General features: G+C 46.6%; 1 protein-coding gene across 1 annotated transcript in view; it reads left to right on the top strand.

The window, feature by feature from the left end:
- Nucleotides 1–23,443, top strand: part of TMEM132C (transmembrane protein 132C) — a 136,390-nt gene extending 112,947 nt beyond the window's left edge. The window contains exons 5-8 of the mRNA XM_017734755.1: nt 10,905–11,110; nt 11,519–11,792; nt 12,461–12,652; nt 20,383–23,443. Coding sequence (XP_017590244.1) covers nt 10,905–11,110; nt 11,519–11,792; nt 12,461–12,652; nt 20,383–21,582 — 1,872 coding nt within the window. The 3' untranslated portion in view covers nt 21,583–23,443. The remainder of the gene's footprint in view (nt 1–10,904; nt 11,111–11,518; nt 11,793–12,460; nt 12,653–20,382) is intronic.
- The last annotated feature ends 2,977 nt before the right edge of the window (nt 23,444–26,420 follow it).

The following is a 26,420-nucleotide window of genomic DNA, read 5'->3' as shown; positions in this document are numbered from 1 at the left end:
GACTGAAGCATTTTCAGTGCTCTGTGTATTTCAGCAGCTGCTGTAAACATTTCAGATTTGTATTTCATCATTCCTGAACCAACTTTTACCCTGATGCTATATGAGGGGATGTTGTACACCTTACTGTGTTCTTATTGTAGTGCTGGTGTTTATAGTTGGTAAATTAAAAGTTGGAGGCTAATCTCAGTGTGGTAGCCTTGAACTGTACTCTGCAGACCTCCTTTATTGGTTCTGCTCGTTTTAAGGGGCATTAATAGCTTTGAGGTGTATTCAGATCACAGCATGGGTTCAGATTACACTGGGCCACACGTGCAGCTGCTGGGGGTGTCAGTGGGAGCAGAAACACAGATCTGGCCTTCAGGATGTCCCTCAGTGGCTGCTGGTGAGCACTGGGCTCTGCTGCCCTTGGGAATCAGGACTAGAGGATGACATTAACAGCAGGTAAGGCCACTGCAGGAGTGTCAGGAATTTCTGCTGGGAGCTGAAATCCAGGACAGTGTCACAGCTGTCCCTGTCTTGGTGCAGCAGCTTCAAACAAAATCCCAAATCAAAGCAACAGAGGAGTTGGGGGCTGAAAATCTGGCTAGAGGGTTTCATGGTTGGGCTCTGCCTTAATGGTTGGAAAAGTGTGGAACTGCTGCTGGTATCAACACTCTGAGAGCAATAGTGGGGGCAGTCACAGACACCTGCCAAGGTTACTGATCTTGTTTAGAGCCCCAATCTGGCCATAATTTACACACACGAATAACTTTACTGTGGGTACTGCTGCCATCAGGGGACAGGCTGGTACGAAACAGTCATGGAGGATTCATAAATACTTTGGATATTTTGGCATTTGTAGTGGAAACAGTTTATGAAATGCAGTTAATGATCACTGAGGAGACTCGAGCTCCTGTTGAGGTGTCTGCTGTCCATTTGTGTGTCTGCTCAGATTAAAGGTCAGCCTGGATGCTGGGTAAGGCACGATGCAGGAGCACCTCAGTTTGCCAAGGAGGAAGCTGGCAGATGGCCGTCTTTGCAAGTGATAAATAAATAGTTGTGTACTAATTGTAGTCATTTATTTTCTAAGTTTTCTATCTGGAACCATATCACAATACCCAATTTGCTGAGGAGAAGTCATCAGCACTTCATTATTTGGATGATGCTTTGCTATTGTCTTAATATACCCAGTCTTACACAAATAACTATGCTTGAACCTCTTCAGCTGTTTATTTTGCTACAAACAAATTTCACTGCTCTTCCTTGCTTTCCAGTATTTGCAAAACTTGCAGTGTGTTTTACAGCTAAAAACAGAAGAACTGTTTGCACTCTGATAGGCAAAGGAACCACTAGGCAGTGGCATCCATGGGTATCTTTATTAAAAGATGAGTTCTGCATTTTTCTGCCAGTGGATTGAGTTGCTGAGCTACAGGCAGCATTTAAAGAATCAAACTCTTGAGCCTCAATCCTGCACTCATTATAGCTGACCCTGAAATTTTAATGGTATGGGGACAGTGCCTCAGGCTCGTTAATATTTCATCATAGTGCCATGGCTATTCCAGGAAAAGAAAAGTCGAAACAAAAAGAAGATCTATGGATTTCCTTTCATCATACTGTGTAGGGACCAAGTAGAAAGATGCTCTGACTGGAACCAGTGGTTGTGTGCTGGGGGAAGGGGATCCCTTGTCCTCTGAGGGCAGGGGCAGTCCTGGAGCAGTGCAGTGCTGATGAGTGTGGGGATCCTCAAGATCATTAAGGAAGGGTCTAAATAAATATCTGCTGTGTTGCTCTCCATGGGGCTAGTTCAGGATTTGGTCCTTTATTATTGAAATTAAAGTGTTCCATCATGAGCATTACAGAGCTGATCTCACAGAGAATCAGTGCTTCGTGTCCCCAGCATGGCTTGGAGATAATTGGGTTTGGTTCAGTGAAACTTTAGAACAGATATTGCCCAAGTATAAAAATGAGGGTTCTCATGAGTGGCTGTCAGAGGAAAGCTAAATCTGCTCAGAACAGAGCTTCCCATGGGATCCAAGGGTTTGTTCCCTGAGCTGCCCTACCAGCAGCACCTGGAGGCAGTGGTGTGGGATGCAGGTGGGGATTCCAAGGGGAAGTTCCAGGAGATTTTGTTCTATTAGAAACTCTGGCATGTCATGGACACATTGTGCTTCCCCTCATCCCTCTGAGCCCCTGCTACCCACGGAGTGCCCAGCCTGGCACTGCAGTTCTGCACCTCAGCAGACACTCATATTCTTCACATGGGACTTTATTGCAAAGACTTCAAGCCTCAGAGGATTTAGGGCTTCCCATTATGTTTTTAGTGCAGGTTATAGGGGAAAATAAAAACGAGGGGCTGGCTGGAAAGAACTGGTGGTTCCTGTCAGCTGCTGGGATCGAGGAAGAACACTGGCTTCCATTGAAAAGCTCCTACAGTGCATATAATGCAATTAATTTATTGGTTATTTTTTACTTAGGTCAAATAAAACTCTGTCTGGAGTTTGTTAGGTGGGTGCAAGTGCTGTAGAGCTGAGCCTGCTGAATATCGAGTAGGTGGATAAACTTCTCATGAAAACAGGTCTCGTTGCTAGCTCAACCCTGCAAAACAAAGGGAGAAATGGAAAGTCACACCAGGTGGGGTTCCCAGGAATCCAGTGTGGTCTAATGACAGACAGGCCATATTCTGTGCAGTCACTTCAACTCAGTGCTCTCCTCTGTGGTTTTCTGTCAGTCCTGCAGGGCTCAGGGTCCATCCAAACCAGCAGCTCCTGCTCAGGGAGGGGCGATGCCTCTTGCAGGTACTTCACCCCACACAGCCACACCTGGAGCAGTGCTCTCATTTAGGAAATGAAGCACTTGGGTGACTTTCTGGAAGGAATGTAAAAGTGGGGCCATTCCTCATAAAGTACCTGTGTGCTCATGGTCAGGCTTGGTTGGCTCCAGGTGAGGATGTGCAAGCTCAGCCCGTGTGCCACAGCCCAGCCATGCTGCTGGGGCCCTGAGCAAGGGCTCTGCCCGGGGCTGCAGGGACACAGAGCAGCTGTGGGGTCTCTGTCACATCCCTGCGTGGTGCCCGTACCCCGAGGGCCACCACCAGCCTCCTGCCCATGAGGGTTTGTGGTTTATGTTCGGCAGCTGCAAATGCAGTTCCCGCTGACCACACCCCAAAATAGCCTGAAAGCCCTCAAAAGCAGCAGCTGCGTCTCTCTGTGAGCCCAAACCCAGCAGCCTGTTTCTCTGGTGGCTCCTCTTTCCCCTTCTGATGCTGTGTGAACAGAGTCCTTGGTGTGAAACTGAACAGCTTTAAAAACAGGGAAGAAAGTCACAGCGTGGAAATGCCATTGTTTTGCTGCTCTGAAGCCCCTGTGACTTTGAAGGATTTTCTTCTGGCAAATCTGTTCTGTTATATTCTGAACAGAATAGCAAATAGAAAGTCCACCTCCTTGCCCTCCTCCATACTTTCAATAGTCCTGTGATTTACTGGGATCAATACACATCAGCAGAGCAGCAAAACTTCAGAGGAGCTTTATAAAAATGAGGCTTTACCGCACGCTTCTGCCAGATGCCAACAGAGCAAGTAGGACAGCAATAGGTGGAGCTTTCACAGGAGATGCTCTGTCACTAATGGTCACCACCACTCCCCCAGCAGCCAGCCCCTGTGGAAATTGAGGCTCAAAATTGGCATGGACTGAGATACATTCAGCAATAAAAGCTGTAAATACCTTGCCATCACATAGTAGGCAAAAATTCCAAGGGCAGCTGAAGAAACCTTTAAACCATATCCTCTCAGGCTTGCCTCCCTGTTCTCTCGTGCCTTCACCCAGCTCCCTGCCTGCACTGGGGGTGTTGGTCTGGAGAACCAGTACAGCCAGTGAAACGTCAGAGTAGCAGTAACAGTACCTCAGGTTCCACAGAAAGTGCTTCAAAATCACCTCCAAAGCTGCAAGATCAAGACTGGGAAAGTAAATGGGAGAGACACCACCAGTCTTGTTCCAGCTGCAGATGTGATGGGAAGAGGAGCAGTTTCCTCCAGGCCTGAGTAATGCAGTCAGAGGGGAGGATGGTTTGCTTCTACTTTGCTTCTCTGCCCCGGTTGTAATTTACACATTGTGAATCTGTGTATTGTGTGATACACACTGAGTTAGGAACTGACGAGCCCTGTGATGTTCTCAAATGCACAACTACTGCCCAGATTGTGTAGATGGAATTAAAAGTCATTTCACCCTGGGATCCTGCTTTGCCAGGCAAAATATGTGGGGCCATGCTGCATATATAGGCTGGCATACCCCCAGTGACAGGAGCCAAGCTTTCTGTTTGTCCCCATTTCCAGAAATTGCTTGACTGGAGAGTGCACAAAACAAGACAGATTTTGGGTTCTGTGATAATGTGAGCTGCAGAGAGCTCCCGTGGTTCAGCACAGCTACAGTTCAGCTTCAAAAGCTGGTCGTTTGGGAGCAAATAGATGCCCTCCAGTCTCAGCTGGCATTTTGTGCCCCTTGTACTCTCTCAGTTCTGTCCTAGTGAATGATATTCAGTGAGTTAAATGTACTGCTGCTGCTCTGCAAAGCTGCTGCTGAAATCTTCGTAATGAGATTAGGTAATGTACAGCCTTTGCCTAAGAAAAGCTCTCTAGCTTTGGGGGGTTTCCGCTTAGTTTTGCTAATCTGGCTGCTGATACTGAAAATGCAGACCCTGCTCAGCAGAGAGAGCCCAAATTGCGTCCAAACCATGTCCCTGATTTTACAGAGTTCTGCTCTTCAGTGCTCGGGGCTCCATCCCTGTGTTGTTCATGTGGATTGCTGGGAACCTTGCCTGAGGACTGGCCACGGGGACGGAACCCACGTGTGTGATGTGGCAGCTGTTTGCCAGCATGAAGCACCACTGGCACACACGCCCTGTTACCCACTGAGAGCTGCAGGTATTCATTCTGAGGGAGGCAGCACGAGGCTTGAATCAGTTAATAAAGTTAATTCTGCCTTGCTCCCTGGGCCCAGAATGGGAATCGTTTTTCCTCAACTCTTTCAAGAAACAGATTCATTCCTTTGGTGGGTCATAGGCAAAAAGAACTCTCGGGGTTATTCTTGGACGAAATGGGATGAAATCAAGCCTTTCCTGTAGGAAGATGACAGTTTTGCCATTTTTCCCAGTCTGCAGAGCTGTGTTTACCTTTGTGCTGGGAGGCAGCTCCTGGCTGCACTTGCTGGGCCACTGAGTTTCAGCAGCATCAGGGGAGCCAGGGGTGGCTCTGGCAAGTCAGGTCACTGCAGCAATTAGCAGCTCCTGGAATGGAGGTTTCCATTCTAAAGGCTGCCCTAGCAGTGTCACAGAGCTGTAAATAGCATTGAAGAGCTCAGGTCTGAAGCTTTAACTTCTATCAGACTTAAACAGTTTAATTTGAAAAAATGAGTACTATGGGCCTTGAGACAGCTTCCATTTTCCACTAGGTTACTGATTATTCGGGATTATGCAGCCAGGCATTGAAATCCTTCTTATGAAGCCTAATGTTCATGTAGCAGAGGATTTGCTTTGTGTGTAAGACCATAGTGTTTAATTGGAATCAAAGCTAGAGAGATACATGGAGTTTCTCTTTCAAAACCTGTAGAATTTAATAGAGGATAATTCCCTTTCTACAGAGGATGTTGTTAAAAAGAAATCTTAGGAGAGATTCTATAGCAAGGACATGAATATTACAGAATTCTAAAGAATTATCCAAAAAGCTTGTGGAATGATTATCACAGTCTAATATTTCCTATAAATTACATGTTAGTCTGTGGTGAGTAGGTCATCCTGGTGCTCTGTGTTCCGTAATGGAATGAATGGCTGCTCCCAAAGCTTGACCTCCATGAGCTCCAAGTGCCTTCCTGGCGTGTCAGAGTGATGACACTGAGCTAAACACGACGAGTCTCATGTATGAAAAGTGCTGAACACCACTATTCTTTACTGATTATCCTGTTAATTTTTTTTTCCACTGAAATTGAGATTCCTTTAAGAGACACTGGAAAAAGCTCTCTGCTCACAGAAGTGCTGTCATAAATATTTAAACATTTATATAACCTTTGAATATTTTAGCAACATTTACATGAGTACAGCAGAACTGGGTAAATGGGTTTACACACAAAAACACAAGGTTCTGAACCTGATGAATGCAAGCAGGACACCCACTGTTACCATGTCTCCTCATTCCTAAGGCCACACAGACTGCTACCTACAAAACAGACTGATGCCTCACGGTTTTTCAGTCTCCATAAACCTGACAGGATTGCTGCATTAAAACCTTCTCTCTTTGTCCTTCTGAACTGCCCTTCAGAGACTGGGCTGGTATCTCCAGAGGTGCAAACCACGGGAGAATAAACAAGCTCGGACTACAGTAGACTCACAGAGGCAACCATTCATTTATTTTTAGGTCTTACAGTTGTCATTCTTTCCACCCCTGTGTACAACAGACACGAACCAGAACAGACAGTGCTCTGAGTTCACCATCTTTTGAAAGGCAGCCTTAGCTTGTATTTGACGTGAAATTTGTCTTTTTTAAACTACCTGCCTCCCCCAGTAATTGAAGGAAGATTTCTCGGGAACCTGTAGTGGAATTGAACCCAGCAAACCCAATATTCTGCAGAGGTGCCAACAGCCCCTTTCTGGCTGTGGTGTCCGAGGTGTCCTTGGCTCATCCTTTCTGGTGACCCCGAGCAGCTCGTGCTCCCTTCTTGCAGTTCTGCAGTACAGGGGTCATGGTGGGATCAAAACCTTAATCTGAAAGGAGGAAGTGAAGGAAGACCCAGAGATTCTGCATTTGAGTGGCATCAGTACCAGGAATAGCCTTAAAATCCACTGCAGCCCATCTGTTGAGGGCCAGGTGGAGAGGGAGGTTCAGTCCCCAGAGTGCCACAGGTAGCGGCTCAGGAGTGACTCTCTCTTGATTTCCAGGCTGCAGTTTTCTCTGTCAGCTCAATAAAATGTGATTTGTTGCAGAGAGAATCTGTCCAAGTCATCTGGAAAGGCAGTGGCCTTTGTTACAAGGGGGCACAAAAATGTAATGCCAGGAAAAAGACAGAGAGGAAGCCTCTGGGGAACTGTGCTTAGCCCTGTCTTTTGCTGTCTGCTTCTTTATTTTAGTTTTAATCTGGAGAAAGAAGTTAGGAAAATAGAAAAAAGGGAGAAGTAGCTGAATGCAGCTTAATAATGAAAGAAACTGCTGAAATAGCATCAGAGAGCTCTTTAAAATGCAAAACTTCTTGCTGATCTGCTAAGCAGAAAAGAAAAAACCCAATCACTTAAAGGTGGTGGCTAAGCAGGCTTTCCCTTCATCATTGCTCACTTCTGATGCCAGAGATGAAAAGCACTTTCAGAGGGAAGATGTTTTCATAGTAAAAGCATAAATACTACAGGAGATGAGAGACACATCACTGCTCACAGAGTCTCCAGCTTCTGTTAGAAACTCCTTGACCTGGAGTGGGCAGGACCCACAGCTGAGAGATTGTCCATGCACTGTTCCCTGACCTGGCAGAAGCCTGGAGGAAAACAGAAAAGCACTTTTATCTATCAAAAACCCTTAAACAAATACATCTTTTTAATTAAAAAAAAAGAAGAGATTTTGAGTTCTAATGTGACCCATTTTCTTTAATCTGCCTTCTATCCTTCCTCCATGATTCCATGTGACATTGCCTTTGGTCATCCCTACCAGCCCTGTGTTTCCAGCTTGTTTTACCCCACAGGAGAACAGATCAAAGCAGTTTTGCCAAGCCTGCACTGAGTAACTCCAGTACCAAGTTGTCTGGGGTGTTACTTCCACCTGGGTTAGTCTGGGCTGGGGCTCTCTTGTGGCACCACACAACCTGTACCCTTTTTTTGGTGAGAGGTGTCTGCTCAGAAAATCAGACCCTGCCTGGAGCTTGCTGGTGTTGTAAACTGTAGCAGATCTGGATTTGTTCTCTAGGGCTGAGAAACCCTGTATATTTATTTTTTAAGTGACACTGTGTGAGGGATGGGCAAGGAAAGCAAACCCACTTGCTCTCATTTTCTCCTGCTGTGGCTGAGCTTAGCTGAGGTGTGTTGCTTACAGAAGCTGTAGATAGGGAATGGCTTTACCTGAACATTTCATGAGAGGTGAATTATCATTAACCCATAGAGAGCACACCCACCTGGTGATTAGATGCAGAGCTGCTTTCTCCTGTGTAGCACTAGTTGGGAAGTGTTGCCCTTCTCTGTCAGAAGTAATGGATGATGCTTCCAGAAGGGGTACCTGAAAAGAGTTAAAATGCATACAGAATTACAGGAACACAATAGAGCATGAGCTGTGCTCCTTTCCTCTGTGTGTGCTGCCTCCTTATCAGAAGTACAGGAGCAGAGGAAAAGCATGTGTAGGGACATTAGCAGTGCTTGTTCTTGGGGAAGAGAATAATGTTTTTCGCAATGCCGCTCCTAAAGACCTGCCACTGTTGCTGATGCATGTCCAGCAATAAATATCAACCCAGAGCAGTTTGAAAGGCTTTGTGGTGGCTGCTCAGCCACCTCCTTAGGATGCTGGATGGACTTGTTTAGCCATTTGTTTGTGGCATACCCACAAAGGCTTATAGCAGCTTTCCAGATACAGATGGAGATTGGATCTCAGCCCAGAACCATTTTGGAATTGCAGTTTTGCTACTATTGTTATTCTTCTTCTTTCCCCAACAGTTAGATTTGTTCAGTTACTGACAACACAGAGCTTTAGGCAGTATAAAATCATACATCTAGAGCAGACCTGACGAGTCTGAAGCTGAGTGTGTTGTCAGAAATCTTTTATCAGCACGTGCAAGTGGTTTGCATGGTGCATAAATAAGCAACTTGCACAACTAAACCAGAACATTCACTTTGTCTTTGGGTTGAACTCCATAGAAATGGGTGGGATGGAGCCAGCTTCAGGACAGCAATGGCTGCTGCTCCAAGCAGAGTTCAATTAGATTTTGCTGACAAGCCTCCCAAACACTTCTGCTCAAAGGAAGATAAGGCTGAAGAGCCAAGAGCTTTATCTGAAGCTGCTTTGTCACATATTCCAGACATAGGGTGGACATCAGCAGCTCAGATACAGGGGCTGAGTGTCCCTGGGACATCCCAGGGGCTGCTCACTGCTCTGGGCAGAAACACCTCCCTGGTCAGGAGCTCAGGGCTGGGCCTCCTGACATGCAGCCCTTGCTTGCCTGCACTTGGAGTTGTTTAATGAGAAACATTTTCAGGATGATTCCTCTCCCAGGGTGAAGCTGATGCAGAGACACCATAGAAAGAAAAAGCAACCCATCTAGGGGTGTGTTCTGAATAACTGCCTGCTATTTTATAGGATATTATACATATTATTGGGTTCCTCGTGACCTCTGCTGCACGGTACTTTCAGATTTAATCAAACAGTCATTCTGAAACAGCCTGGTGTGAGCTAAACCTGTTCCTGTATTGCCATTCAAGTTAATAGATAGAAAATTAGGCCATGCCGTTCATAGTGCTAAAATGAAGACATTTCTGCCCCCTTCAGGCTTTTAAACCGGCCTCAGATGGTCTGAGGGAGAAGCCTGAAGAGAGGGATGGGTCAGGTATTGCAGCACGTGGTAGTGCTTCAGTGACCAGAGCTGTCAGAGCATAACCCTCTGAGGGAATGAGGCAGAGACATGTTTGTATTACATTCTCTGAAGTTTCTTTTTGCAATTTCATCATCAAATATTTTACCAGAATATGAGCAGTGCCTGAACCCGAGAGAGGATCCAAACGGGATGTGTGTGTCCAACTGGGAGCAGTTCAGCTCCTGCATCTGTGGTCACAGAGGACATCCATCTGTTGGATTAGTCTGGGGACATCAGCACTGCCAGTTGATAATCTTCATTTGAATAAAATGGTGTTGGGAATGGATAAAAGGGAGCAGATGATAATACAAATCTATGTTCAGGTGGGGAGATGCATTTCCACCATTACCCGTGCTCGTTAGGGGTGATGAAATAGAATTCTGACAGGATGGGAGCAAGAGCAGGAGTTGGGATCTGCTGGGTTTGCTGTTAATTTCTGCAGACATACCAGCTCATTTAGTAATGTAACAGCTCCCATTGCTCACCACTTAATGTATGATTAATGTGCCACAGGATTTCCCCAGACATTTATGACACCTTTAGGAATAGAAATGACAATGACTTTATCACATGGAGTCACTTCATACTATCTGCGTCTCTCTTAATGATTTATATATCCAGGAGTGATTTTATCACTAGTACTCAGTAACATAATAAATGAGAAAACTCAATGGTCTGTAAATTACAGCACTGATTAAAGAAGTGATTACTGATATAACTCTTACACGACTATGATAATGCTTGCTTATATTTCAGGACAGCATTTACATATTAATGATAAATCTACTGTAGCGTTTAGAAATACTTTACAGCTTTAATCAAAATGTAAACATTTATAAACAGATAATGTTTATTGCAGGGGAAATGAGTAGACTTCTGCTACTCTTCAGTGGGTGAAATCTACTGCAGGGCCAGTGTTGAAAGCAGCATCGCCCCCTGATGAAGGTCATCCTCAGGGTAGAGCTTTGACTGGCTGCTTGCCCCTGTGGAGACCAGTTTGGGTTTGCTGGGTTCCTCTTGACCAAGCTGGGAAGGAGCTTTGCTCATTACGAATTCCCCAGCACTGCCATTGGTTTGTAGCTTGCTGCATCGCAGACGGAAAATCAACCGCAGGCTTCATAAATAGTATCCAGTCTTTAGGCATCTCCAGCATAATTGTGCCTCCTGAGCCAGGGAAGGATTTTGTGTTCATCTGCTCCCGTTGTACAAGGCCATCATTAACATGCAGAAAGAGAAGGGAGCCTTTTCTGTTTGTTTTGGGGTTGAGCCGCCAGGATTACACTTGGAGCTTGTTTTGTCACAGTGATCACCTTTTCTCCTTCCCCTGTCTCTTGCCCCTCTCAGGTTTCTGACAGGTGTGACTATGTTTTTGTCAACGGCAAGGAGATGAAAGGCAAGGTGAATGCTCTTGTGAACTTCACGTACCAGTACCTGAGTGCTCCCCTGCAGATCACGGTGTGGGTGCCTCGCCTGCCCCTTCAGATCGACATTTCCGACACTGAACTGAGCCAGATCAAAGGCTGGCGAGTCCCTGTTGTTTCCAACAAAAGGTGGGTTTGAGTTGCTACATTTCTTGGGTGATTTGTAAAATGAGTGCTCCCAAAATGCAGCGTCTTCCCCTGAGGAGCAGCAGTACTGGAATCTCCAGATTTGCACTGGGCATCTGCAGATAAAATAAAGCTTTTAGAAGTCGTGGGATTTTTGCTCCTGTGCATGTGTCTGTCTTGGGCAACAGAGTACAGTGTGGAACTCTGGTAAGGTCCAGTGGCAGAGTTGCTGTTTGGAGATGGCAGCACAGATGGAAAAGAGGCACAGTCCAGTTGTGTGCTCCTCCAGCCATGGGTCATCCATGGTCCAAAAAACCAGAAGGGAGGGCTCTCTCCATTAGCACTCCAACGTTAATTTTCACTGATGTTCTTGAAAACATTTCTTTATGCTTCGTTCTCTGCTGCCAAAAGGCCCACCAGGGACAGCGACGACGAGGATGAGGATGAGCGCAGGGGCAGGGGCTGCACCCTGCAGTACCAGCACGCCATGGTCAGGGTGCTCACGCAGTTCGTGGCTGAGGACTCCGGCCCCTGGGGGCAGCTGAGCTACCTGCTGGGCTCCGACTGGCAGTTCGACATCACAGACATGGTCAGGGACTTCATGAAGCTGGAGGATCCTCACGTTGCCAAGCTGCAGGAAGGCAGGATCCTGATCGGACGGGAAGTGGGAATGACCACGATGCAGGTACCTGCTCTGGGCAGGGGTTCTGGGATGGTTCTGTGACTGCCACACGCTGCCATTCCCACAGAGAACCTCGGTGTGGGGTTAGAGATGGGAATCCTTACTAAAGCCAGTGTGGAAAGGGTTAATAGAGCTAATCTAGCCTGTGGGTATGAGGAAGGTGGAGGAGACAGCATGTGCATGAACTGGCTATCCGTAGTTCCCTAAAGAGAGCAGCATGGCCCTTAGTTTCAGTGAAGGGAAGGATGTTCTGCTGTCTTGATGTTCCATCAGAAACAGAAAAAAGCCAAGAGGAGCAAGAATTTCCAAGCCGAGAAGTGAAGGACAAATCCTAGGCTGCTAGCCTCCCTTTGGAGTAGTTGGGAAGTTTAACGAGCTCATCCATACGGGAACACAGAGTAACAGGAGAAGAAAATTTTAAATCCACTCTCATGGTGACACGATGCAAATAACACAGCTGGGACAGGACAGCTCCCAGTCTTGGATGGTTCTCAGCCATAACCCCTCCACTCAGGTTTTCTGACCCTGCTGACGAGATCAGACTCCCTTTTCTGTGTGCTCTGCATTTCTGTGTGCAAAGCTTTGGAGGCAAGAAGGGACGATGACCTTAAGAAAGGTTATAATAATTGATCAGCCTTTTCCTAAGTTGATTGTGTTGTGTTTCTCCAAAGGTTTTGTCTCCTCTGTCTGACTCCATCCTGGCAGAGAAGACAGTGACTGTGCTGGATGACAAAGTGACCATAACAGACCTGGGGGTGCAGCTGGTGTCTGGGCTCTCGCTCTTCCTGCAGCCGAGTGCAGCCACCAGCAGGGCCATTGTGGCTACAACTGTTGCCCAAGAGCTGCTTCACACTCCTAAGCAGGTACTGTGCACTCTGGATTTACTGGGTTTGCCTTCTGGGATGGGGCAGAATTTCACCAGTGTGAAGTACAGATGATAATTCACAACGAGTTCAGAATTTAGACTTCAGGTGTAGTCCATGTCCATGTTCATTGCTTTTCCTTGCAGGTACTCTGGAGTTGCCTTGTCATTTCTTCCCTTCAGGTATGGACTTCATCTGCAGTAAAAGTTCTCACTACGCTCAAGTTGATGCTATTTACATTTTTAATGCCCTTTCTTTAGCTAATGAACCCGTGTTGTTTTCACTGCGTGGGCAGTCTTTGGCCAGTGATCCTGGTTTGCTGTATGAGCACGCCCTTGTTTTTCATGCTGGAGAGCACAGAGCTCTGTGTGTCACAGCTTAATATCTTGAAGAGCTGTAAAATAGAGGCAGAAGATGGCCAGATGCATTTCTTCTCCCTCCTGGAGCCATGACACACTGCCACGCTCGTCTCTCCTTTTATTTTTCATATGGATTTTGAGGGTTTCCTCATCCAGTTCATGTGCTGATCTTAAGCCAGCAAATTCCCATCTCTCTAAAGGGGGTCTTTCAAGCAGCTTGTCTCAGGTCACAACCTCTGTGGAAAAGAAGATTGGAGAACAGCACCAGATGAAGTCCAACAGTCGCTCTGGCCCAGAGTAAACCCAAGGGTCAGGAGCACTGGAACACGCTCGCTCAGTCGGTAGATTTGAAGATTGGGACTGGGGACCATGCAATTAAGTCTGTCCACAGCTACTCCTCCTGCAGAAACTGTTTTTCATCTCACATAGATAGGGAGAGATCTCAAGTCAAGTTTTATGGCCCATTTTCATGATTATTGCTACCTAATTTTCTGGAACATAAAAATAATTTCGTTTGTTTTATAACTTAGTGACAGGAAAATGTCTGAACTAGAAGGACGTGGTGCCCATCTGTTCCATTTGTTGCATCCTGTAAACATAAGAATCTTATGTAATTAACCCATTTATACCCTTCTTCAGGGCTTAGAAACCACATCTGGCATGCTGTCTTCAAAGACTGTGAAAACAAAAACTGAAGCATTTCTAACCCAATCCTGTTCTGCAGCAGCACTGGAAGAATCATGGCTTTGATTGCAGATAAAAGAGCTTGTGGCTCTGGAAAGGCTGCCCAGTCCCACTGTCAGCTTCTCAGATTTATAGATGGCCTGTCCTGAGTATGCAGAGATATTTATCAGCATTGGGTTGTGGCCTATTCTGCCAGGGCATTCCAGTAGTGCCCATCGTGACACCTCCTGTTGTTTATGGCGTGGCAATATGATGTGACATGTCACTATATGTCACTGCAGCTGGCAAGTTAGGAAGGAATACAAAAGAGTAAAAATGTGTAAACGTGGTTTGGGTTGAAATGATTTTTCCCAGCCTCCATGTTCTGAAATGATTTCAGTGAAATATTTGGTTTAAGCTGCTGTTCCTCTGCAGGACAATTTCAGGTGCCTGGGAGTGGCACTTTTCTGAAGCAGAGGTGAGTGGGGATGTCAGGCCCTGGTTCTGAGCAGTGTTTTCTGCCCTGGGGCTGCTGGGCAGTGTGAAGGGCTGCTGGCCTGCTGGCCTTGTCCCGGGCCTGCGGGTCACACCGTGCCATCTGTGCTCACTGAAGATACCCACTGTAAAACAGGAGGCAAGAGACAATCAAGCACCTTTTTCTTAGTTATAGAAGTTGAAAATCTTCCTTATTTCTTCTCCAGACTCCATCTGGGAAAAAAGCCCCAGGACCCAGACTCCCATTAGAAGGCAGTGGAAATCCTTCTCCAGCAGGCTCTGCAATGCCCAAGGTTGTCAGGAGTAGTCCCAGATCTGTGGGTTTTTCTCACTGCTCCTGTGCTTGGTGCCTCCTGTCCCAATTCCCTACAAGCAGAGAGCAGCTCATTCTGGTGGGTTCCCCCTCCAGGCTCTGCCTCTCCTCCCAGCTCCCCTCTGGAGCCTGCCCATTGCCTCTGCCTGTCTTCCAACACCTCCTCTTCTCCCCGAAAAAGAGGAATGCCCAGCCTGCTTCCCTATGGAAGGCTGTGAGTGTCTGGCTGCAGCCCCTGCCTGCTCACTCTGAGCACAGCCCCTGCTTTCTGGGATGCTTTCCCTGTCCAGAGGCTGAGCTCATTTCACTTTCTACCCTGCTGTAAGACACTTGTTTTTTCTCCAGCCTAAGTCTCCCTCAGCCTGTAGACTGTTGAAAAGACTTCAGGGACTTTGTATCTCCATCACCAAAAACAAGACAGGAATAGATTTCACACTGGGAAATAAATGGAAGGAAACAGCGTAGGAGTGACCTATAGAGTCACAGACATCTCTTCCTTTCATTTGCAGTTTGAATGAAGGATATAACATTTAAGTCACTTTCCCTTAGAAAAATTAATGCAAATGTGGGAATGTTTGTGGCTAAATTTTGCAAGAAGTGACTCATGATTTGGAGTGCATCAGCTGAGATCCTGACTGAGCTGGAATTTTGAAGGCAAGTGCTGAGTGTTTTCTGAAAATCAAGCCCTTTTGAAAGAGGGTTTTTTCCAAGGAGACAGGCCAGGAGTAAGCATATACTTGAACATTGTGAGAACTTCATTATTTAAGTGTCTTTTCCTCTCAAGCAAGTTTATAAAAAGGCCCAAATAACTCATGCAAACCTTACTGATGCAACTGAAAAACAAAATTAAGACAGCTGAAGGTTTTGTTTCCCTCAGGAACAATTGGGTATGTGTCAGCATGGTCACACAGAAAAAAAGAGTCGTGTTCTTGGTCAGCTATTTTCCCTGGCTCCCCTTTAGCACCTCCAGCAGCCAAGCTGCAGCCCAGATGAACAAATGTGCTTGGGGAACTGGGGCTGTGCAGGCCCAGCACTGTCCCCAGCACAGCCAGCAGTGCCTCTGTGGGTGCAGTGCAAGGCACAAAGCACTGCACAGGTTGTGCTGGTGCAGATCTTTCAGTAGCACAGGAATGAATTCGGAGTTTGTGCTGTGGCTTTCTTTCAGTGGCCATAATGACTGGCTGATAATGACCACATCTTGTCTGCATACGCAGCACAAAGCAGCCAAAACACCTGAAAAGTTGGCAGTTTCTCCATAAATACAAAGCACTCTAAAGAAGATAAGCCTTTTTTTGGATGCCTTAAGTTAGACACCTCTGTCTATAGCTGGGCAACTAATTACCTGCTGTGGCAGGGTGACCTTGAGGGATGCTGAGCCCATCTTATTTTTTAATCAATAGGGAGCTCATTGGCACTGCAAAGTGGATCAGTGATTTAGGTGCCTAAAAATAGATGCAGGTTGACCAACTTCTAAATACCAAAGATGAAGTAACTTCTCAAAATTTGGAAACTGTAGCTGTGAGTAATCTATTTTTAGTGGCCATCTGCTCAGGTAGGAAAGCTGTTCCATTTGGCTTGCTGGCGGTAGTTAAATCAACACTGTCATCTTAAAGGCTTCTCCAAAATGTAAACAAAAGAAAACCTACAGTGTTTAAGTGTCTTCTGATCTAAGTGAGCTTCAAAGACTCTCAAAGCTCAGCTGGCTCTGCAGGGAAGCTCAGAGTCATACCCAGGTTTTTTGTCACTGTAGGGTCTAAAGGGGTCTGATGAACTGGAATGGGTCAGTGAAGAAAGAAGAAAAAAGGCCTTTAATAAACAGCTCTGTGCATTAATGTATAAACTGCAGACGTTTTCTCAGGGAAAAAGAGCAGTGTTGGTGCTTTCTAAAAGCCAAGTTCTTGTGTTTCCAGGTGTAGGGCCTGTTCACATCAGTGACAAGATCCAGCCCTGAGGCTGGGGATGGCTGCTCTCACTCTGCTGGGAGGGGAGGGTGCCCAGCACCCTTGGTCAGGACAACAAGCCGGGGTCATTCCCATGTCCCTGCCTTTTGGATGGTCTGGTTTAGCTTGTGGCCTTCATGCAAACCAGTTCTGAGAATTCACTGACATCTCACGGTTAAATAACAGGTACCAGGAGTATTTTTATGGTGTGGATTCGTTACCCCACCCTGGCAGTGGAAGTTACACTTAAATTGTATTTATATCTTCTTTGAACTGACAGAGCAATGTAATGGCTCACGGGAATGACAAAGGAATTAAGCAGCATGGGAAAGGAAGAAGGGATGCATTGTTAGATTAGAATCTGAATTCTTCCCTTGCAACTACAAGCAAATTCCCACTGGAAAGGAATGTCACATTAGCAGATTGGACAGAAAGGAGAGAAAGAAATACACAGTGGGGGAATGCATGGTTTGAATTAAGATCTGAGTCTTGGCTGCCTTTCATTTCCACATCATAACGATCAAGCCCAATTCTTACTACACCAGCCACAGGCTTAAAAATAAATGCACATGTAATACTTTGATATTTCATGTGATAAAATTGCTGGGGAAATCCATTCCAGCATTCAAGTCCCCAGACAGAACAATCAGTGCTGGTCTAATAGAAGCTGCTGAGAACAGTATTCCTTTGCCTTTATTTGAGGGAGGGATGTATTTGTTTTCTGCAGAGCCAACCATTTCTTTCCTCTCATGTCCTGCCTCACTCCAGGATTCTTGCAGCTGACCCCAGAAACTGAGGGCTTATCCACAAATACTTTTATTTGTGCTATAGTGAATGAAGACCATTAAAAGGCCTCTTTATTCTGAGCATGGAAGAAAATCAAATATCCTGATCTTTGTTTCTAAGCAGCAGAATTCTCTAAAATGCAACCAGTTTATCCAAGAAGATTTATCAAATGGTATCTTTGGACTGGTAAGCCACAATGTAATTGAGGGCCAGAAAAGGTGGTGGAACTGCCACAGATCAAGAGCTGAAATTGCACCTGTAATGGAGGAACAGAACAGCAAAGGCACAAGGGAAAATTCAGACAAAATATGTCTTGATAAAGTTTTCTATGTGCTTAAGGAAAGCCTGATGATAATCAACAGTGGTTGTGGGAAGCAGTTTCTACATCTCTGTACTGGGTTTTGCTGTCATGAACATGATCCAGTGAACATTCTTGGACTCACTTCACATCATGATCAGCGTTGCAGATCCTCCTGCTCTGTGGGGAACAGTGGCACCGATGTGTCCGTGCGGGTCATTCGTTCTGGGAGAGCAGCTGAGCACCTCTGTGTGTGTGTGTGTGAAGAGAAGAGAGAGGAAAAGTGGGGGAAAGAAAGACTGGAAAGCAAGATAATCCCTCAAAGTCTTTGTTTATGCTTGATAATTTAAGAGCACAAGCATTTGTCACCTCAGCATTGAGGGCATGAGACGAGGGGCAGCAACTTCGCAGGTGAGAAGGCTCCAATCCATCTTCATCTCCTGAGAGTAACTGGAGGACCTTGTCAGAGATGTGGAGGGGATTTATTGATGTGGTACACCAGATTTGCAGAAACAGCTCCTTGAAGGACGTGGCACTAAATCATTTCCTTTTCCTCCCTTTTTTTCTTTTTAGCTTTCCAGAATTTATAATCATTTGGGAAATTCACTTCCTTCCCCTGCCTTTGGCTTTCCTCTAACGATGTGAATGAGAGGAGATGATCTCAAATGGAATATTTGGGCTGATACAATATGTTCTGGCAGGATTTTAAATTCTCTGTTTCTCTCATTTGTTTTCTTTCCCTTTTAATTAATGTTGTCCACGGCAATGTTGTGTTGTGAAAAGAATTGGTTCTTCCTCTGAAAAAAGGTTCTCTTGGAAATAAAAATCGTCAGTGTGGTAGAAAATAATGGCTAAGCCAGTGCACACCTCTGTTACCTACAGTAAATCACATGTGTGCCTGCAAATTTCAGCTGACTGCCATCTCGTTTTTCTCTGTCGCTGCTTCATAAAACCAGGAATGCAGAATAGTAGAGCAATGGCGTAAAGAATAAAAGTTGAAGTTGCTGGCAACTTAGTCCAAATGCACAAAGGATTTAGTGACGTGAGTCTTGTAGAGATGCGGAGCTGTGGATGTTCCCAGCTGGGAAGGAGGCACAGGTGTCATCATTTCCAGCCCTACCTGTCCAAAATTCTGCCCTTCCCTTCTCAGGCTGCTCTCCAAAAGGCAGCACCGCGGGCAGGCAGTGATGATGTGCTGGAAATGATGCTGGTGTTTTCTCCTGCATAGGCTGGTGGAAAGTCAGTGTATCTTCCCCAGTGGTACACGAGGCTGACCTCTTGTTTAGGGAGAAGGAAAGCAACAGGGTGTTGAATTGCCTGAGGAGATGAATCTTCTCCTCTCTGCACATATCCATTAAAAATTCCCCTTTGCTTTCCTGTGACCGGCGTTGCTCTACTATAGATTTCTGTGATAGAAATTCGAGCTGTGCCCTGCAGCTTTGTGTTTCTGTCTGTTCAGCCATTTCAGGGTTGTTTCTCCAATGAAAGATCAGATGTTTTAATTTCCTTATGCAGTTCACTCTTCCCAGCTTCTGAGTTACCCTGGCTCCATTTCAGCTCTTTGAAGTAAATTTGTATCACCAAGAACTTTGCCTTCTTTCCTGTTGTGCCACAACTTATTTTTCTTCTTTTAGTCCCTCAAGTACTTGCTGGTAGTGCTTTGGAAATCAAATATTCAGTATGACCCAACCTTCTGCACAGCTAAATGCCCCTTGCTGTTTTCATTGAAAAAGCTTTAAATTCAACTAGAAGGGTAGCAATTCTCTTTGTTTATGACCATAGCATAACAAATTGCAGCCAATTGAAAACCATATTAAGTTGTAAATTTGTATTATGACTGGACATTAACAGGGTGGCAGTGTTTTTCCCCAGTGCTGGTTTTTCAGCCCGGTTGTTCTGATGTACCCAAGTGTAAAGTTATTAGAGCCATTTGTGGTTGAAGTCTGGGAAGCAAAGAACTTCACTTTTGTGGGAAGTTGCACTCTGGCAATCTGCCTGGCCGTCTGCTGCCTGAACGGGCAAGGCACAGAACAAATGAAAAATTAAAGAAATGTCCCGCAAAGAAAGCTATTGAGATGTGGAGAAGTAAGTATCTGTATCATCTGGAAGGGATTTCACATGGCAAAGAGCTGACCTCTGGCTTTGTGTTTGCTTCTGATGATGACTTCTAACAGTGCTACCTGCAGAGAGCAAAGACAGACCAATTAAATCCAGGCCATTTGTATTTTTATTGTAGAGATCATGCCAGAATCCCCATCCTCCTCTGCTTGACACAAAAATTTGGTGGACTTTTTAGTTGTCTCAAGGATAATGTGTGTTTTACTTAGACCTTTCTCCAGCAAAACAGCAATTGTTCTGTGAGTCTTTTTCTTTCAGATGAATCTTCTGCTCCAGCCATTTCCAAGATGCTGTGGTAGCTCCTTACTCCTGCTAAGATATTCATGCCTTAATTTGACAGTGCCCCACGACACCTGTGCATGTAGAACACGAGGAAAATAAGTGTTCTGTCGAGTGCCTCTAGTAACTTTTCTGATTTGCCTCTTCCAGCTTTTGTATGACGGGAACGACTTTCCTTACAAAGCTTGTAAAATTATAGCCTGCTAATGGGTACTTTGGTGAGAAGGACATCTCGTATCAATTATTTTACATGTCCTTCTGCAAAACATTCTCAGGGAGGATAGCAGTGGACCCTTTAGTGACAAATGTGCCCAGTTGTGCACCCCGTCAGTCGAAGCTTGGTTTGCTTTAAATGCAGTGCAGAGCCGGTGTCTCCCATTTCCTCCAGCTGCCAGTCAGAGCTGGGAGCCTGATGAGCTGCAGGGGGTTGAGCTGATTTATTTAAGGCCCTGTCTTTAACCATGTCCCTCTCCTTTCAGGAAGCTGTGGTAAGCACCTGGGTCCAGTTCAGTGACAGCTCTGTTACTCCACTGGACATTTATGACCCCAAGGACTTCTCCCTCTCCGCCGTGTCGCTGGACGAAGCCGTTGTGTCCATCCACCAGAGCCCTGCCCTGAAATGGCCCGTTGTGGCGGCAGAAGGCGAGGGCCAGGGAGCGCTGATCAAGGTGGACATGATGATCTCTGAAGCCTGCCAGAAGTCCAAGAGGAAAAGCGTGCTGGCCGTGGGGAGCGGCAATATCAAGGTCAAGTTTGGGCAGAACGACGCGGACGCGGATGCGGGCGGCGATTACGACGCGGACGAGATCGAGAACCACGCGAGCGACCGGCGCCACAAGGCCTCGGACCAGGAGCGCTACGGGCAGGACGGGCGCTACTACGGCGGCTCCTCAGCAGAGAGGGAGGAGGGGCCCCTCAGGAAGGTCAGCACCACGGCAAAATCCATCCTCAAAAATAAAGTCATCAGAAACAACCGGCTGGACGGCGGCAAACTCTCGGACGACAGCCAGCTGCAGAACATCCCCATTGACTTCACCAACTTCCCTGCCCAAGTGGACCTGCCCAAAGGTGGGGCTGGCATGGAGGACAGCGACCTGGTGCAGACACCCCGGGGCCTCAGTGACCTGGAGATCGGGATGTATGCTCTGCTGGGGGTCTTCTGCCTGGCGATCCTGGTGTTCCTCATCAACTGTGCAACGTTTGCACTCAAGTACCGCCACAAGCAGGTCCTGGTGGAAGGACAGACCACCATGACCCACTCCCACGACTGGGTGTGGCTGGGAAACGAGGCGGAACTGCTGGAGAACACAGCAGACGCGTCACCTCAGCAGGACGAGCACACGACCATCATCGACCGGGGCTCGGGGAGCGAGGAGAGCAACCAGCTGCTCAATGGCAGCGCCCAGAAGAACACTCAGAGCCAGGTGCACAGGGCCGCGGACCCGGGGGGGAGGCCGGGCAAGGAGCAGAAGGCGGAGCCTTTGCACTCGCCCACGTCCAAGCGGAAGCGGGTGAAGTTCACCACGTTCACCACCATCCCGCCCGACGACGGCTGCCCCACTGTCAACTCCATCCTCAGCAGCAATGACGATGACATTAAGTGGGTGTGCCAGGACATGGACCTGGGGGACTCCAAAGAGATACGAAACTACATGGGGAAGTTCAAAGACAAAGTGTAGCTCCTTGCTGGGTTTTTTTGGGGTTTAACCACACCTTGATGCCTTCAGTTCTACAGTATATATTGGGACGGACGAGGGGGAGGGGAAGGAATCGCCAGGAGAAATGATGAGGCAGTTTTTACAATCAGGGAAAGAAATTTGCCAAATTGTCCGTGGTTTGTTTTTGTTTTTTCACTTTGTTTCGTTGGTTTTATTGGTTTTGGGGTTTTTTCCAGTGGTTATTCTGCTACTCGTGGATTTAGGAAGTGGAATATAAATAGCAGAAAGGAACAAGGAAATGGTATGACCAATATGATGAACTGGGCAAGATGAGGTTGTGAAAATTGATTTTATGGGTCATACAAATAATAATGATGGTAATATTTCACAGTACCAAAAATATCTGTAAAAAGAAATGAGAGAATATAAGAGCATGAAAAGAATGAGCAAGAGGCAAACAATAACTTGTTCTGGTTCCAATAACACATCACAGTTATGGACATATGACCCACAAGAAGACTTTTTATATTGGTATTTAAGCCATTTCTTTTTATTCCTTCATTTGAAGATGTGTCTTTGGCATTACATGCGAAGGAGGAAGAAATTACCTGGTATTTTCATTTTTGCTTTTCCATTTGTCTTGTAAATTGAAACAGAATCATTTTCCCTCTTGTATTTTTCTTTTAAATATCTTGAAAACAGGAAAATTTAAAATTCAGTAAGTTCACAGTGGGCCAAGAACGTTCTGTTTCTCAGTTAGCTGTAAACAGTCTCCTGTCATTTAAAGAATTCAGGGGATAAGTATTGACTAATAATTTCCATGTCTCTTCTGAAAGCCTGAGCCTCCATTTCACCCTAGCTAGAAATACGTTCTGGTTGGAAGAATCTTCATTTTCCTTTCAGGTTTGGATTGTTTGTTTAGTTGCTCGTTTTGAATTTCCACAACCAAAGTTCCTGCATTTCACCAAGGGAAGAAGGTGCTGTTTTTTGTTAGCTTTTAGAAGTACCAAGCGATGGGAGTGCCCCACTGGTGCATCTTAAATGTACCTGGAACTGACACCATCACAGGCCAAATATGTACAGCCTGGAGTTTGGTTTGTTTAGGGGTTTTTCACCAAGTTCATGAATTCATAATTTTGTGCTGGAATTTTCTGTTTATTCTAATATTCACCAGCTCTCATCAAGCTCTGAAAGCAAGAAGAAGAATGGACAGAAAGACACTGATTGCCCCCAAACTTTTATTTCCTTGTACTAGGAGAGCTGGCCTCTGGACACACTGTTGGGAGGGAGGGAAATATTGCTGGAGCAAGATCAAGAAATACTGGAGCTATTTTATAAATTTCTTCTTTTTTTTTTTTATTTTTGGCCATTGGACCAGCTCAGACTGAAAATTTTAGACTAGATTGTAAAGCTGATGTTTTGAATAAACAAACACCAACCCCGTAATAAATGGGAAGCAAATACAAAATAAGAGATTTAATTTGTGGAGTGGCAGAACTGTGTTGGCTCGGTGCCAGTTCACATTTGTGGAGGACACAGATCAAGATCTGTTCCGTGAGGAAACCACTGTCCTCCCAAACCTCTGGTAACTAAAAGGAGGTGGCACATCCAGCCTTTGGAAAGCAGTGTTATGTCCTGACTGTTAGCCAGAAGCACCTGCATTGTCCTGTCCTTGCCATTATTTCGTTGTTTTGGGTTTTTTAATTACTAAACTCCGTAGTTTGGTTTTTTTTACTTGGACAGAGTCAATCCTGCCACCCAGTAACATAGATGGACGTTTTAACAAGGTATGCCTAGTATGCATTGTAGACTGAAAGAATGTAATATTTATTTATACATGTTATACGAATTGTAATTAAAATGCTTTACACGGCTTGACAAATTCCCTTTCCTCAGGGGAGGGGGCTCCTCTGTCATTCTTGTGCTCAAGTGCTGCATCCACTGCCCTGGAACATGATTTAAGCCACTTTCTGGAGAGAAAATAGAGATGTATGAAAGTTTTTCCCTGCTCTGACCCTTCCTGGGTGAAGCAGTTCCCCTTCCCAGGCACGTGGTGATGATGATGGATGGCAGGAGCAGCAGGCACAGTTCAGGGCAGGGGCACAATCCATCTTGTTCATCCCATGCCTCCACCAGCACGAGCAGCTCCAGGGCTCTGCTCTTGGTGTGGGCAGCTCCCTGCAGCCCAGGCATCATTAATTAACTGCGTGGCTCTTCCTGGGAAAACGCAGGCGTCCCTGAGGTGAAAAAGGCATTTACAGTGTGGAGCTGCAACAGGCAGCAGCAGGGGAGCGAGAAACACAATACTGGAGCAAAAAGAATAGGCTGTGGTAGCACAGAATGTACCAGGTCCAAGAGCATTTTTAAGGAGGGTGTTCCTGTGCCACACCTACAAGGGGTGGCACCTCCAGGAACCCAGTGCTGGTGGCTGGACAGGAGCAAGGTGACCAAATCACATGGTCTTGGCAGAGGAGGACGGGCTGGATTTGAAAAGGTAACAAAATAGGGAAAAAACCTGAGCCCTGCCTTCGCATTTAATTTTTCTGAAGCTACAGAACACGGGGCTTCAGAGGCAAATACTGAGGTTTTTCAATTTGTCGGCACTGACCAAAAATTCTGTCACAGCCCTGTTCTGAGTGAGCCACCATAAACGATTGTCTCAGCAGGGAGGAAACCACTGGGCTGTGAAATATCACTTATTTGAGAAATTCACATTGGGTCAAATGCCAGGATTTACATTTCTGAGGCTTTGCTCCGCCGCAGTTACAGAGGCACTGGGATGGGGCACTGAGAGCTGCTGGAGCTTCCCTGCTGTCACCACACCTCACTTGCCAGGAGAGGGAATCTGCCAGGGGGGCATGGCTGCGAAGATAACACGCTGCAAGGTACATTTTCCTGTCAAGGAGCCAAGAGAGAAATTCATTAATAATAATTTGCACTTAGAGGAGAGCCTTTCATCTGAGAAGCTCAGTGACTTCCAATTGTAGAGGATAAAAATGTGAGCAGGCTGAAGTGGCCCTGTGTCCTCAGGAGACAGTGCTGCATGAACACACTCCCCTTCCCCAGGCCTGGCGCGGAGCTGGGGCTGTCTGCTGGAGGGGTAATTAGTGAAATCACCTGGAACAGTCGGTAATAGGAGCCCGGACAGGTGGGGAGGGCAGGTGAAGGTCGGGATTGGTGGAAGCTGTGATGGGTGTGATGGGAGGCAGCTGTGGCAGAGGAGAGCAGGTGAAGGTCAGTGAAGCTCTGCTGGTGCTGGGACAGAAGGGACCTCGGGCCAAAAAGTGAGTTCTGCTTTTGGGTTTCTTTTATTACTGAGTTCCATTGGGAGGGGAGGGGAGGGGAAGTTGTGTGGTTTAAGTGTCCTGAGTCTGGGAATCAGCAGGAGAAGCTCTGTTTGTGCTGCCCTACCTTTGGCAAGGTGAGGGCCCCTGCTGAGGGGATGAGGTGCGTCCGTGGGAGCCCCTGCCAGTGCAGCAGCCCCACGGAACATCCTGCAGCAGAGCTGCATCCTGCTCGTAGGGCTGGGCTGCTGGGCAGTCCATATATCCTTCCCCAGCATGCTCACTTGCCCTCAGCTGTAGAAATCCTTTGACATTGATTATATTTGAGAGGTGACCTGGAAAAGGCTCTCGCTTTTGGAGAGCAGGGAGGCAGTGAATTCATGGTGCTGCTCTCGGCTTGCTGGGGTGGAAACGGGATGCTGATCCCCAGTGCTTCCACACCTATTTCTTGTTCCCTTGCCAAAGTCCCAGACCAAGCAGCCATGGCAGCAAGAGGACTGCTCTGTTTTGAAAGGCTCCCAGGCCAGATTTCAGTGCTCAAAAACGAGCTGTCAGCAGAGATGCAGCAGCAGACAGAGATAATGATGCAAATTACCCAATAACTCTCCCTCTTGATTACTTATTTTGGACAAACTCAGACCCATTCTTTTTATGCTTATGTTCAGAATTAAAGCTCTTTGTGTGAAGCAACAGTGTCAAAGCCAGCCTCGAGCATCTTGGAGCTGTCTGATGTTCAGCTGAGCTGTGTCAAGTTGCAGAGACACCCTGTGCTAATTGCAGACACCCTGTGCTAATCATCTGTCTGTCCCCTGGGCTGTGCAGGGGCTGCTCTGTGCACTCTCAGGCCATCCTGCAGGTTTCTGGAGGTGCAGTGGTGTGTTCAGAGATAGCTGGTAACTTCTTTCCCTTTTGTTTTCCCCTCAAGCCTGGATCTGAAGGTTTTTGGGAAGCTGCTTTGCTCTGTGGCCATTGAGGGTGGTGGGTGCAGCAGACACTGGGGCACGCCTGAGCTGCCAGGGACAGGTTTAATCCTCTGAATTCGGATAATGTGAGCAGCAACTGAATTCCTGGAAGCCACAATTTAGGCTGGAGCCCTTCATGAACAGATTGCAGCTCTGTAACTACCTGGGCACTTCTGTCTGGCTCCCAGTGCAGGTAGCAGGGGAATCTTGCAGGAGGTTTGGGGAGTTTTGCCCCAGCCCCTCGGCGGCAGAGGCGCCTGGCTGGGGGTTGCCAGTTCTGCTGTGTCAGACCCAGCTCATTCACAGAATGTTCCTTTCACTGTTGGATATTTGAAGCTGCCACCCAGCTTCCCGAGACTGCAGATTTAATTGTTGGCTTTACTGATGACAAGCCACTGGTACAAGTTCGTGCTTTGCATTGGTGGGGAGAGGGGAGGTGGAAGGAGGTGGGGGATGGTTTTGTTGCAGAAGTGAGGAATGAGAGAACAGTTGTGTGAAGGGAAGGGCTGTGTTCTGCTCCCTGTAATCTGTGTATCGTTTCCCTGTGGTCTTTCCTGGTTTGGAGTGATAATTTTCCTGCTTTGGGGGTGAGATCTGCGCAACCCCCTGAGGT

Source organism: Corvus brachyrhynchos, unplaced genomic scaffold, assembly GCF_000691975.1.
Source record: "Corvus brachyrhynchos isolate BGI_N302 unplaced genomic scaffold, ASM69197v1 scaffold114, whole genome shotgun sequence".
NCBI classification, from domain to species: Eukaryota; Metazoa; Chordata; class Aves; order Passeriformes; family Corvidae; genus Corvus; species Corvus brachyrhynchos.
The sequence above is the reverse complement of the archived record's forward strand: the minus strand, read 5'-3'. Positions and strand labels throughout refer to the sequence as shown.